Genomic DNA, 13,605 nt, shown 5'->3' on the forward strand with positions numbered 1-13,605 from the left:
GTGCTGCACGTGGGAGATTTGAAAAAACAAAAAATGCGGCCGCCACTCTGACAAGGGGACAAAGGAACCCCTGACGTACTGGCTCTCCCAGAGCATGGAAGGAGGAGAGAGAGCCCATGCTGCCATCCACATTAGGAGGAAAATGGGAGGACCAGCTCCTGAAAAAAAGAAAAGAATTCAGGTGAGAGCCCCTCGACCTCCAGAACCAACCCAAAGATCATGGCTCCCACCGGAGGTGTTCCTCCAGGTTGGAGGAAACACAAGAAACTGAGGAAGGCTGCGTGGAGACTTCCCTAAAAAGCTCTGATGGAGGAGGTGTTTCCTTTGGGAGGTGGAGCCATGATCTCTCAGGTGGCTGTCCTGAAAGTTGTTTTGGAAAATTGTATTATCAGGTTAATAGCTAGATGTACAAAAATTGTGTCCTGGAATGTGAGAGGACTGAACAACAAATACAAAGAGCATCAGTATTTCAGTTCCTTAAACAATTCAAACCACATATAACCTTCCTGTAAGAGACACACCTAGATGGTAGCAGGGTCTTGGCTATGCGCAGGCCCTGAATTCAAAAAGCCTTTCATGCCACCTTTTCGCATTCACTAGAGGGGTCTCAATCCTTATCAGTAAGGCTCTTCCATGTACTATACATCAGGTGTTCTCGGATCGGGGGGTAGATATGTGGCCGTTCTGTTGGATATTTACCAGCATAAAATGTTACTAGTCTAGAATGACTAGACTAGAATGTCTAATTGCCTCCTCCTGTCAATGTGCAGGTATTGTACGATATGTTTACCAGACTGGCTCCATTTGCTCATCTTCCCCTTATACTGATTTCAACACCATTTTAGATGTGTTGGACTCGTCCAATCCGGGGAGGGTGGGATCTGCTGATGTTCTCTCTTGGGTCTCGGTGGCAGGGTTGACTGAGCTATGGAGGCCTAGGAATCCGTCCCGCAGAGCCTACTCTCACGTCTCGTTGACCCACTGCTCGTTGGCCAGGATAGACTTGGCGTTCGGTAATCAGGCCTTGTTGCCTTTTGTGGAGGACATAGATTACCTGGCCGGGGGTATATCTGATCATTGCCCCTTGTCCTTTGACCTCAGTTTATCGGCTGGGAGGGGGGCAGGGGGTTGGTTGCAAAATGAGCAGGTATCCTACCACTTGTGGGAGTCAATCGCCTCTTACTGGTCAAAAAATGAAGATACGGCAGACCCTCCTGTGGTTTGGGACCCATTCAAAGCAGTGATAAAGGGGTGAATGTATCTCAGTGATTAAATGTGAAAGAGTGACCCACAATGCTGAAATCGCCGGGTTACAGGACACCGAAAGGGAATGTACGGAGAGACATGCTGGCAGTCCTTCTGAGACCACTTATTTGTCTCTGATGGAGGCTAGATGTCTCCTCTCCTTGCATTTCTCGGATTTGGCCCATACTGAGGCTAAACATAGAGCTCTGTGTTCACAGAAGGAGACAGAAATGGGAAGTTACTGGTGAGATTAGTAGCAGTAGATAATCAAATAACAAATATCCCGGTTATTAGAGGTAAGAGAATTTAGAATTTTTGCGGAACTATATGCTCCTATCTCAAATTATGACACAGCGGATTTAGATGCCGTCTTGGAGGGATTAGCCCTCCCGAGTATATCGGAGGCCGAAACAGTTGGAATTGGACACCAAGATCACCAATAAGGAGATAATGGCGGCCATTTTTGATTTCCCCCCCATAAGGCTCCAAGACCAGCATGGCTTTCCCGCAGACTTTTATAAAAGCTATGCTGAAAAACTAACAAAGAGATTGAACACACTTCTGGCCCAATGTTTAGAATCCAATGTACTCCCAGCCTCCATGCTTGACGCGTATATGGTCCTATTACCAAAACCAGGAAAAGGCCGCTTAGATTGCGCATCATACAGGCCCATAGCCCTGCTAAACACGGATCTAAAAATTCTGATGAAGGTCTTGGCCAATAGGCTGGTCGGGGTGATTTCCTCCCTGGTCAATATTGATCAGATGGGGTTCATGCCCGGTAAGTCTACAGACACCGGTTTAAGAAGGTTATTCACCCACCTCCAGCTCCCGAGGCCTGCAGAAAGTGCCAGGATCATTGTGTCGATTGACATAGAAAAGGCATTTGACTCAATTGACTGGGGGTATATGCTCCAGGTGCTGGAGGCAATGGGATTTGGCGAGATTATATGAAAATGGATAGCCTTATTATATAGTAACCCTAAGGTGGCAATTAGAATGAGCCAGAACACATCCCCCTTCTTTTCAGTGGACAGAGGCACTAGGCAGGGATGCCCTTTGTCCCCATTTCTTTTCACACTCATGATGGAGCCTTTAACAGTGGCACTTAGATCATCTAGCGAAATTAAAGCCATTAGAGTAGATAACATCAAGGAATGCCTAGCATTATATGAAGATGACAGGCTATTGTTTCTGGATGACCCTAGATCCTTGCTGCAGGCAGCACTGAATATTTTTAATGACTTTACCACCTTTTCAGGCTTAAAGGTGAACTGGAGCAAATCCTCCATTCTGCCTCTGGACGCCAGGGCTAGAGAGAAGGCTGACCCAAGTCTACCGCTGAAATGGGTTTCCTCCATCACATACCTAGGAGTCAAGATTACAGCAGACAGTACTGACTATACAACACTTAACTTGATGCCCTTACTGACATTTTTTCAGCAAAAGGCGCAGGCCTGGCAAAGGCTGCCATTGTTGCTAATGGGGAGGATAAATTTACTTAAAATGAAAATCCTTCAAGTCATACTGTATTTTTTGAGGCATGCTCCAGTTTGGGTGCCCAAGTCCTTTTTTAAATACCTAGATGGCATAACTAGCTCGTTCCTCTGGGCCCCCAAACAGCCACGCATAGGACTCAAGGTGCTTCAGGAGCCTTGGAGTCAGGGGGGGCTGGCCTTGCCTGACTGGAGGAAGTATTATTTGGCATGTCAGATGGTGTTTGCCCATAAATGGTTGTCATCGGACAATGGAGATTCAGCTACCGTAGTGGAAGCACTTAGTGGACCACTTAGGGTCATTTGAGTCCCCGCGTCTGGCTGTCCACAGGGGTATAAAGTCAGCCATTAGCCATGAAGGCTGCTATTAAGGCACGGGAGGAGGCGGTTGCGTTAGCATGCCCAAGCTATTTGGGCTTTTCACCACAGACCCCATTGTGGGGGAATCCTAAATTATCCCATTTCCACTCGTTCCAGGATCCTATGGTGTGGGCGGTCAAGGGGATAAAGCTCCTAAAGGACATTACAAGAGATGGGGTACTCCTGACATTTGATCAACTTAAAGATAGGCATGATCTCCCCAACTTGTATTTTTTTAGATACATACAGCTTCATCATGCCTTTCAGGCACAATCCAGGGAGTGGGCAGTATAGGCTATTCCATCATCTCTGAAGGATATGCTCATGGTGGAAGACCTATCTAAAACTTTATCTTCACCTATAAAGAACTATTCAAGAAAAGTCCGGTGACACTGACCAAGTGTAGGGAGCATTGGGAGGGGGAAGTTCCTGATATAGATGTAGAGGATTGGGATGATGTGTGGGAGCACCCCTTTAAACACTTCATTTCGGAAAGGGATAAACTTATACAGTTCAAATTTTTACACAGAATTTATCTTACCCCTGCCAGACTAGCTGTAATATACCCATCAGCCTCCTCTGAATGCTGGAGAAGTGGCTTTTCACCAGCTAACCCTACACACATTATTGGGAATGTAGGCATATCAAGACATTCTGGGAAGGGGTGGTATCATGCATAGAAAAGGTTCCTATCCCGGTATAAATTAGGGTAGGTCTATTGGGCATTTTGGAGGAGGTGGTTCCATCCAAAGCTCTTAGAACGTTACTGAACATCCTATTCTTTTACGGGAGAAAGGCTATCTTACTTAATTGGAAGAAACCCATGCCCCCAAGTGTATCATTCTGGAAGGGAATTGTGAATTCCATGATGCCATACTATAAGGCAACCTACAACTCAAGGGGATGTGGGAAAAAGTTTAACAAAGTTTGGTAGGCTTTGTTCAACTCTGACACAACTGTGGGATAGATCTGCACACAAGTGCATCCATTGATATGAGGAACCAAGGAGCCTGGGCCAAATAGACATCTATCAGTTCTCTGCTAGACTGAGGTCAGAGCCTAAATGACCTTTCGTTATGTCCTCTTGATACAAAATGAGGCTTTTGGTGATAGAAGTACTGTGCTATATAAACATGACGCCCATTTTAATATGCCCATAGCATATATCTAGGTTTACGCCTTTTATGCTTTATGGTGAACTCCCCATCCGAGGTATATGGTGAACTGAGTTATGGGATGTTGAGGGGAGGGGGGTAGGGAAAGTTGTTGTTTTTTTTTTTTTTTTTAAGTGTACACATAGTCAGATACCTATGTTGGGTAGTTTGAAATGTTGTGTCCAAATTTACCACGTTGGTCATGGTGTGACTGATGTCAGGACCACTCCTTTTTCACTGTATGTTTGTATGCCTCAAAGTTTAATAAAAATAATTTTACAAAAAAAGGTTCATCTTCCAATAGGACAATGATCCTAAGCACACAGCCAAGATAACAAAGGAGCGGCTATGGGACAACTCTGTGAATGTCCTTGAGTGGCTCAGCCAGAGCCCAGGCTTGAACCCAATTGAACATCTCTTGAGAGATCCGAAAATGCCTGTACACCGATGCTCCCCATCCAACCTGATGGAGTTTGAGAGGTCCCGTAAAGAAGAATGGGAGAAACTGCCCAAAAATAGGTGTGTCAAGCTTGTAACAACATACTCAAAAGGGCTTGAGGCTGTAATTGGTGCCAAAGGTTCTTCAACAAAGTTTTGAGCAAAGGCTGTGAATACTTATGTATTGGATTTTTTTTGTTTTTATTTTTAATAAATGTGCAAAGATTTCAACCAGACTTTTTTCAAGTTTTCATTATTGGGGTAATGCTTATAGAAGTTTGAAGAAAATAATGAACATTTAAGAAAGTTTGAAGTTTGATGAAAATAATGAATTTAATCCATTTTGAAAAAAGACTGTAACATAACATGTGTAAAATGTGAAGTGCTGTGAATACTTTCCAGATTCACTGTAATTACGTCTGTCTGGCATATTCATCTTCATCTTCTCACATTCACAGATACTGTATATATATACACCTATCTATCTTTCTGCACTCATTGCAGTATCAATCCTATTAACAGTCCAAGTTCCACTTGCACCCTCAATAAAAAGTTTCCTCTCAAGACAAAACTTATTTGGCCAGTAAGTACAATATTAAGTACATTAAGGCCTTGTTCACACCATGCGCAGAGACCAGAGTTTTTCTGCACATGTTTTGCAAGGGCACAAATAAAACAATCCTGTGTACAATAAAATACCATTATAATGTGTGGATTTTTACTGTGTGTATAAAACTCACTGAAACGTGCATGAAAACTGATATAAACTTGTGTCTCTACAAGTGACACGCTTGCCTCTGCAAGTAAAATTTGCAAGTTTTTTCCATCAGTTTTCTGCATGCATGGTGTGAATGAAGCCTTATGCCCCGTACACACGATCAGATATTGACCGGACATTCCCACAACAAAATCCAAGGATTTTTTCCGATGGATGTTGGCTCAAACTTGTCTTGCACACACGCAGTTACACAAAGTTGGTCGGAAATTGCGAACGTCAAGAACGTGATGACATACAACACGTACGACGAGCCAAGAAAAGTTCAAAAGCCAGTGCGGCTCTTCTGCATGATTCCAAGCATGGGTGGAACTTTGTGAGACGGAATTGTGTACACATGATCGGAATTTACGAATTTCTGGATTTTGTCGTCGGAAAATTTGAGACCCAGATCTCAAATTTTGTGTGACAGAAATTCCGATGGAGCGTACACACGGTTGGAATTTCCGACAAAAAGCTCCCATCAAACATGATAGACAGAACAGTGGTACAATGGTGGCCCAGGAGATGGGACTTCCTATTACAGAGGCCGCCAAGTAAACAGGAGATTCTCACTGTATGTAATCTGATGGTGCTTGTCCCGCCCCCCCTTACTGTCCCCTCCGAGGCAGCTAAAGATGAAGTATTGGTGTATAACACGCGCACGATATTTGCATCTGATTTTCTGGGTGAATAAGTGCATATTATACGCCAATAAATACAGTATATTACCTGTGATGTATTTCAGTTATCTTGCAAACCTGGCCTGTTAGTGGGTCTCCACTCCGAAACTGTTTGCATTGCATGCAGTTGCAGCATAGCATTGATGCATTTAGGGGGTTGAAACAGGCAGTAGGGAGGTAACATATTGCCTCTTTACCAGATGTCAAATGCCTCTGAAAAGCGATATGAGCATGGATTGCTTTTCAGAGGATGATGACTATGAAAAAGCGATAAAAAAAAAAAAAACTGTACCACACACACACACACACACATATATATATCTAAATGCACACACATATAAACACATACACACAGACGTGTATGTGTGCACACATGCGAACACACAAACATGCACACACATATTATATATATATAACACCTACATAGATAGCCTGCTGGTTACTGCACTGTAGGGGGAGACAGAGGGCACAGCACACACTGCTTTCATTTTAGGTCTAAACAGCCCTTGCTGCTTTTCCTAGCCAGGCATACAGGGCGCCCGTACAGGCTCCCTGCAGCATGGGGCCCAGTCACGTTTTTGACTCCTGCGACTGTACGTCGGCCCCTGGCCTTTACAACTCTTTTAATTAGGCTGGAATTGTATTCCCCTTTACCTTTGGGTCTGGGCTCAGCAAATTAAACCAAAGCACTGAGGCCCATGCTCCTGAGAACTGAATGAGGTTGGAGATCACAACAAATGGTAAGGTAACAGCCTGAGGAAATAAAATACAAAAAAAACACTGTATAAGAGTTTTTCATGAACAAATTGGTTAATGCACAAAAGTGAGAGAATATTATAAGTAGCAAAGCAAATTTGATTCTTGTTATCCAACAAACATGTCTGCTTCACTTAGAAAATAACCAGAGTATGAGTTATGAAAAATCATGGAAAAAAAAACGAAGGGCACCTAAACTGTTCAGAAGTCAATTTGGCTGCATATTACACAACTTCCCCATTGTTCTTATTACAAATGTAGACAAGGTGGCTTAAATGTTGCCTTATAGTCCAGCAGCCTGGATGGGATCTAGGATGGGCTATATATACAACTATCTGTAATGCCCGCTATGTATCCTGATCTGTGAGGCTGAGCTATATACTCTATCCTGTGATTCTGGGGCTGTATACTCTGTCCTGTGATGCTGAGCTGTATGCTCCTGACACTATGGGTGGAAGCAAGTGGAATACAGGGGACGGAGTGGGTGAATTATATAAGGGGTTGGGCTTATGAGATGGGAAAGGTCAAAAAGTAAGGGCTGGGTCTGGAGCCCCCAATCCTGAAACTTCACCAGCTGCCACTGTTTCCAATATACATAAGATGAGGCCATCCCCTGCTCACGTGCATATCAAATATCTCCTTATGTTCAACATGAATCAAGATTAACTCACAATGAGCCAAAACACTGGACATGTAAATTACAGAGAAAGGGCCAACAATCACCTCTAAAGTCAATTCCACCCCTTCGTATTTGAACTTTGTTGTAAAGGTAATGTTGTGCAGCTCCTCAATTATGCTCAGTGGTCCCTAAAAAAAAAAAATAGCAAAGAAACACAATATCACCAAGTGGCACCAGATAGGGGAAGAGCCAAACATCTACCTGTAAAACAGAAGTAAAGCTAAAACAAACCAATATGTTTATTTATATAAAAGTGCCAGCAACAAATTTATATATCTGGAAATTATATCACAAGAGAGAACCTTTTTTACATGTTTTCTTTGTCTCCCCAGGGCCAGATTAGCATAGGGGCTATTGGAGCTACAGCTCCAGACCCCTTACCTTAAGATAGGCCCATTAAAAAAAAACTTTGATGGTCGTGGCTCAGTGACCAAGGATCCCATAAAGCCCAAATTTAGGGGGTAAGTAGCTGAGGGTCTACCCCACTATTGGGCTCCTATCACCTATGGTCCTGGAGATACGGGGGGCCTTGCACATCCTGTCAGAAGCTGAATAGGAGCGGCCAGTTTAAATACAGGCTGACACACCCTGTTTGCAGCAAACTGAAAGGATGAGCTCACGGTGCCTCTCCTCACTTATTGTCAGAGGCACTGAGTTGAATAAATAACTTGGAGCCTGTAGAGTTTGACAGGCAGCATTGCCTGTCAAACTCACTCGCAGTAGCAGTATAGTCCAACAATGTATAACTACCATTCAGCAGTGCAAAAAAAAAAAAGGAGGCGGCAGTAGCACCTCATAAACGCCTGTCAGCTGCTGCTATACCATTAGTTGAAAAGCAATACACCACAGATCACTTTTCAGATGGCAGTATTACTGCAAATTTAAAAGAAACTTGAAACACATCATCCATTTCACACTCACCATGAACCAGGTCACTCCCCAGCCACTTTCCATGTTAGCCACCTCCCTTCAACTTATATCACAGGTCACCATTTCCCAACCTGCAGATGATAGACCCTACTCCAAAAGATATCACTCCCAGTTACTCCCCCCACCCGCTGACTGATATCCCTCCATGACCACTTTACAGCCCCCTGCTGACAGACCTCTCCCCCCAGCCTGTCCCCACACACCCTCTCAACTGCTGACCTGTGGATGGGGGAATCACTCCCGCAGTGTTATTGTGTTCTGCCAGTGGGGAGCCTTCCCTACCCACGAAATACAATGAGCTAACTATAGCTGGCAGCACTGATTGTTTTGGGAAAAACCTGACAGGCTGTTTGTACGCAAGTCGCTTAATAGATTGACTTGTGTACAACCAGCTAGATCGACTATGGCTGGTCTCTGCTTAATTGGCTTAATTTCAATTAATGTATGGCCAGCTTAACCACTACGCAGTCCCTAAATATCCTTTTACAAACCTTTACATTTTTCCTTCCCAGATTCCTTCATCCTCCTCACCATTACATAGTGCCCACTGTCATACTCTCCACACTCCTCTCCTGTACAAACTGCTCACTGTCATACCCTCCACATTCCTCTCCTGTACATACTGCTTACTGTCATACCCTCCACACTCCTCTCCCGTACATACTGCCCATGGTCATATCCTCCACACTCCTCTCCTGTACATACTGCTCATTGTCATACCCTCCACACTCCTCTCCTGTACATACTGCCTACTGTCATACCCTCCACACTCCTCTCCCGTACATACTGCCAACTATCTTTCTCTCCAACTATCTTTCTCTCTCCTGTACATAGTGCCCACTGTTATATCTTCCACATTCATCTCCGTCACCTGCACATACCTCAAACTTTTATAACATCCAACAGTTCTTTAAAATTATATTGAATATCCTCAATGTTACCAGCTCTAGAATGGTCAAACGTTTGTTCCATCGTCACCCGGTCTTCCTTCTGGATTCTGTGCCTTCGGTCACTTGCCTTGGCCGGGCTGTGTTGCTCATTCGCATCTTCTCACTCTGTCATATCCTCCGTTCCTTACCCCTCAACCCTCTTTCATCCCCTTTATCTCTCTCCCATCTTCCCTCTCCCTGTTTAATTTGATTTGTAAAAAGTTTAATTATTTTTTACATTTTTTTTTATTTTTTAATAAAATGCCCCACCATAATCCTCAGCACCAGGCCCATGATGTTCTTAATCCGGCCCTGTGTCTCCCACATACCTTTCTGTCAAACTTAAAACAGGATCTGGTTATTTTTTAACCTAGAAATGCACATTAGGGTACATTGCGTAGGCCAAGGCTGGCCATATTATCTGTATGCTCCAGCCATGTGCCCCAAATCTTGGACAGGGCCTCCTTAATTAACTTAATGCAGAGTTTCTGTTTTTAAAAACAGAAATTAAGCAAACAGAATAACATCCTGGTATATGTGCCTTGAATAAACGTAGCTCCCAGGAGGTGCATTATCTCTGGTAGAAATGGAACCAGGAAGCCGACTGTGTCAAAATGTAGTGTATTGATTGCCAATAGGGTTAAATCTGTGGTCAGGCCCAAAACATGTAGGGCTGAATCCGTGTTTAGGTACAAAACATGTAGGGCTGAATGTGTGTTCAGGTCCAAAACATGTAGGACCGAATTTGTAGTCAGGTCCATAACATGTAGGACCAAATAAATGGTCAGGTCCAAAACATGTATGAAATTAAGTTCAATAACAGGTTGTAACACCATAAAGTACTGAAAAGTCCAAGGAGTGGAGAATAACTGTGCAAAGCAATGCAACAATAAACGTCAGATATTTTCTAGGGCAAAATAAAAATATAATTGAAACGTGGCAATTATGGTCATTACTTACATTATTTGCACCTTTACTACCTTTTCCTCCAACTCCAGCCTTTTGTTCCTTCAGCATCTATGAGAAAATAGAAATTACTGAATAACAGTCATGTTTTTTTTAAATCTAAAATGGAGCCTAGTATAACCTAAAAAGTGTAACTAGGTCTCAACAGGCACTGGATATAAACGCTAAGGCTACTTTCACACTGAGACGCTTTACAGGTGCTACAGCGCTAAAAAATAGTATTTTTGTACTCACTGTAAAATCCTTTTCTCTGAAGTTCATTGATGGACACAGCATCTTCATCTTGACCTTAGAGTTATATCGCCCCTTTAGGAGAGGACTAGGCAGAAAGTGTTAAAAACAACAACACTTGCACAGTACCGCTCAGGGGGCAGTCCTACTGGCTATAACCCCTCACACTGCATCCAGCAGCTAGGTTAGTCAAAAGCAGTACAAACATAAACAGGAGGGGTGGGTGCTGTGTCCATCAATGAACTTCAGAGAAAAGGGTTTTACGGTGAGTACAAAAATCCTATTTTCTCTTTCGTTCATGGACGGACATAGCATCTTCATCCTGATATTAGGGATGTCCCCAAGCAGTGTCAAAGAAACAAGGGGTGGGAACAGCAACAAAATAACTCCATCCATAACAACCAGAGTTCCTCAACGAGGGAATTGCAACCTCAAACAGCTGCCTGCATAACCTTGCAGCCGAAGCAAGCATCCGAAGATGCACTCACATCAACCTTGTAAAATTTTGTGAAAGTGTGAACGGACAACCAGGTCGCCGCCTTACACTCCTGGGAAACAGACGCTTGATGTCGGAAAGCCCAAGAGGCACCAATTGCCCTGGTAGAATGTGCCGTCCCAGGAAATGGAGGCGCCCACCCCCTTATGGCATAAGCCTGAACCACAATTTGTCTGATCCACCAAGAAATGGTGGCTGATGAGCTGCCAGTCCCTTCTTCGGACCAGCCACAGATACAAACAGCAAGTCCGACCTCCGAAAAGGAGCCGTAGCAGACAGATACACCCACAGAGCTGGGACCACATCCAAAGAATGCAAAGCCACCTCTTTGGGGTGTGACGGCCGAGGACATAAGGACGAAAGCACAATGTCCTCATTTAGATGTAAGGCCGAAAACAACCTTTGGCAGAAACGAAGGCTGTGGACGCAGCACCGCTTTATCCTTATGGAGGATCAAGTAGGGAGACTTGCAAGACAAGTCCGCCAACTCAGAAACCCTCCTGGCAGATGTAAAAGCCACGACAAAGACTACTTTCTGAGAGAGTGTCAATAAGGGAATCTTCCTAATGTTTTCAAATGGTGGTTTCTGAAGCCCCAAGAGCACCAGATTCAAATCCCACGTAGTCAGCGGTGGTAGAACCCCCTGAGGGGCCACATGTCGAACCCCCTGAACAAACGTACTCACCAATGAATGAGTCGCAAAAGGTTGCTGAAAAAAACTGCCAACGCTGATATCTGCCCCTTGATGGTGCTTAATGCAAGTTTCTTATCCACTTCTCACTGCAAAAAACAGCAAGATCCTGGACATCGAGTATGTGCGCGGATGCTACCCCATCTCCTTACCTGAGGAGATGTAGGCCTTCCACATACAATGATAAATCTTCCAAGAAGATGACTTCCGTGCCCTCAGCATAGTGGATATTACCAAATCCGACAGCCCCCGGTCCACACCTGTCTTTCAACAGCCATGCCGTTAAAGCCAGTGATGGCAAAGCAGGATGAAGTATTGGACCTTGTGATGGAAGGTCCTCTCGCATCGGCAGTTGCCAAGGAACATCCGCCACCATTCGTACTATGTTGGCGTATCACGGACTTCGAGGCCAATCTGGGGCAATCAGAATTACGGGAATCCCCTTGGCCTCCACTCTGCGAAGCAGATGTGGTAGAAGTGTGAGTGGGGGAAAAGCATAAATCAGCCGATAATGCCCCAATTTGAGCCACCAACGCATCTACCACGTCCGCCCAGGGATCCTTTAACCTGGCCACAAACCTCTGTACCTTCCAATTGAGTTAAGAAGCCAGGAGATCTACATCTGGCGTGCCCCACCTTAGGCAAAGGAGCCATAATACATCTGGATGTAGCGACCAATCCCCTTGGTCCAGCATCTGAAGACTTAGGTAGTCCGCTTGCCAGTATTCTACATCTGGAATGTACACAACCGACAGAGCCGCCACGTGCTGCTCTGCTCACTGCAGGAAGTGATCGACCTCCAGTGCTGCAGCCGAGCTCCTTGTTCCTCCTTGATGGTTGACATACACCACTGCCGTGACGTTGTCCAACTGGATCCTGACCGGATGCCCCTGTAGCCTCTGTGACCATGTGGAGAGGCACCGCCTGATCGCCTGAAGTTACAGCACGTTGATCAGCATTCTTCCTGGGTCCAGAGACCCTGGGCTGACTGTACACCCCAACCGGTCAGGCTGGCGTCTATTTTGATCACCGTTCAATGAAAAGGAAGGAATGACTTCCCGGACGGAAGGGCCGGCGACCTCAGCCACCAGAGCAGGGAATCCCTGACTAGCTGGCTCACCCGAATTTGACAATCCAAGGACAATGACCATTTGGACAGAATCTCCTTTTGCAAGACTCGAGTGTGGAATTAAGCATATGGTACCGCCTCAAAAGTGGCTACCATGAGACCGCGGACTCACATGAAAAAAAAACGCAATGATGACCACCTGCTGGACACCAACAACTTCACCGCAGCTTGAAGAGTCTGCAGCTTGTCCGAAGGGAGAAAGACTCTCGCCCCTGAGGAGTCCAGAAGCAGGCCCAGGTACTCCAGGCGCTGAGTCGGCACCAACACTGACTTCTGCAGGTTCAGTACCCAACCAAACTCCCAAAGGCGGAAGCTGCTCTCAGAAGGAGGTCATCCAGGTAACCCACAATTGTGATCCCTTGCTGCCTTAGCAAAGCCAGAATTGGGGCTAGCACCTTGGTGAAGACCCTCGGTGCCATCGCCAGGCCAAAAGGAAGAGCTACAAATTGGTAGTGCTCATCCCCGACCACAAATTGCAGAAGCCTCTGATGCTTGATGCATACATGCAAAGTATGCGTCCTTGATGTCCAGGGATGCCAGAAAATCCCCCCGGATGGAGTGCAGTGACCACTGAGGCAAACTTATTTCAACCTGAACCTTTGAACCTTCACAAAGCTGTTGAGGGCCTTGAGGTCCTTCCTTCTTTAGGACTAAAAACTGATTGGAGC

The 13,605-nt window shown here is 45.0% G+C and overlaps 1 protein-coding gene across 5 annotated transcripts in view; it reads right to left on the minus strand.

Annotated features, from left to right (window-relative positions):
- The window catches only part of STAT2 (signal transducer and activator of transcription 2), a 217,769-nt gene that overhangs the window by 103,470 nt on the left and 100,694 nt on the right, over positions 1-13,605 (minus strand). For all 5 annotated transcript variants that reach the window (XR_013274624.1, XM_077483450.1, XM_077483451.1 and 2 more), the window contains 3 exons: positions 10,385-10,441; positions 7,610-7,693; positions 6,785-6,883 (listed from right to left, as the gene is read on the minus strand). Coding sequence is in view for 4 of the 5 variants with exons in the window: in XM_077483450.1 (XP_077339576.1) it covers positions 6,785-6,883; positions 7,610-7,693; positions 10,385-10,441 (240 nt within the window). In the remaining variant the exon portion in view is untranslated. The remainder of the gene's footprint in view (positions 1-6,784; positions 6,884-7,609; positions 7,694-10,384; positions 10,442-13,605) is intronic.

Source organism: Lithobates pipiens, unplaced genomic scaffold (assembly GCF_037356315.1).
Source record: "Lithobates pipiens isolate NorthernLeopardFrog02 unplaced genomic scaffold, aLitPip1_a1.2 Scaffold_16, whole genome shotgun sequence".
Classification (NCBI taxonomy): Eukaryota; Metazoa; Chordata; class Amphibia; order Anura; family Ranidae; genus Lithobates; species Lithobates pipiens.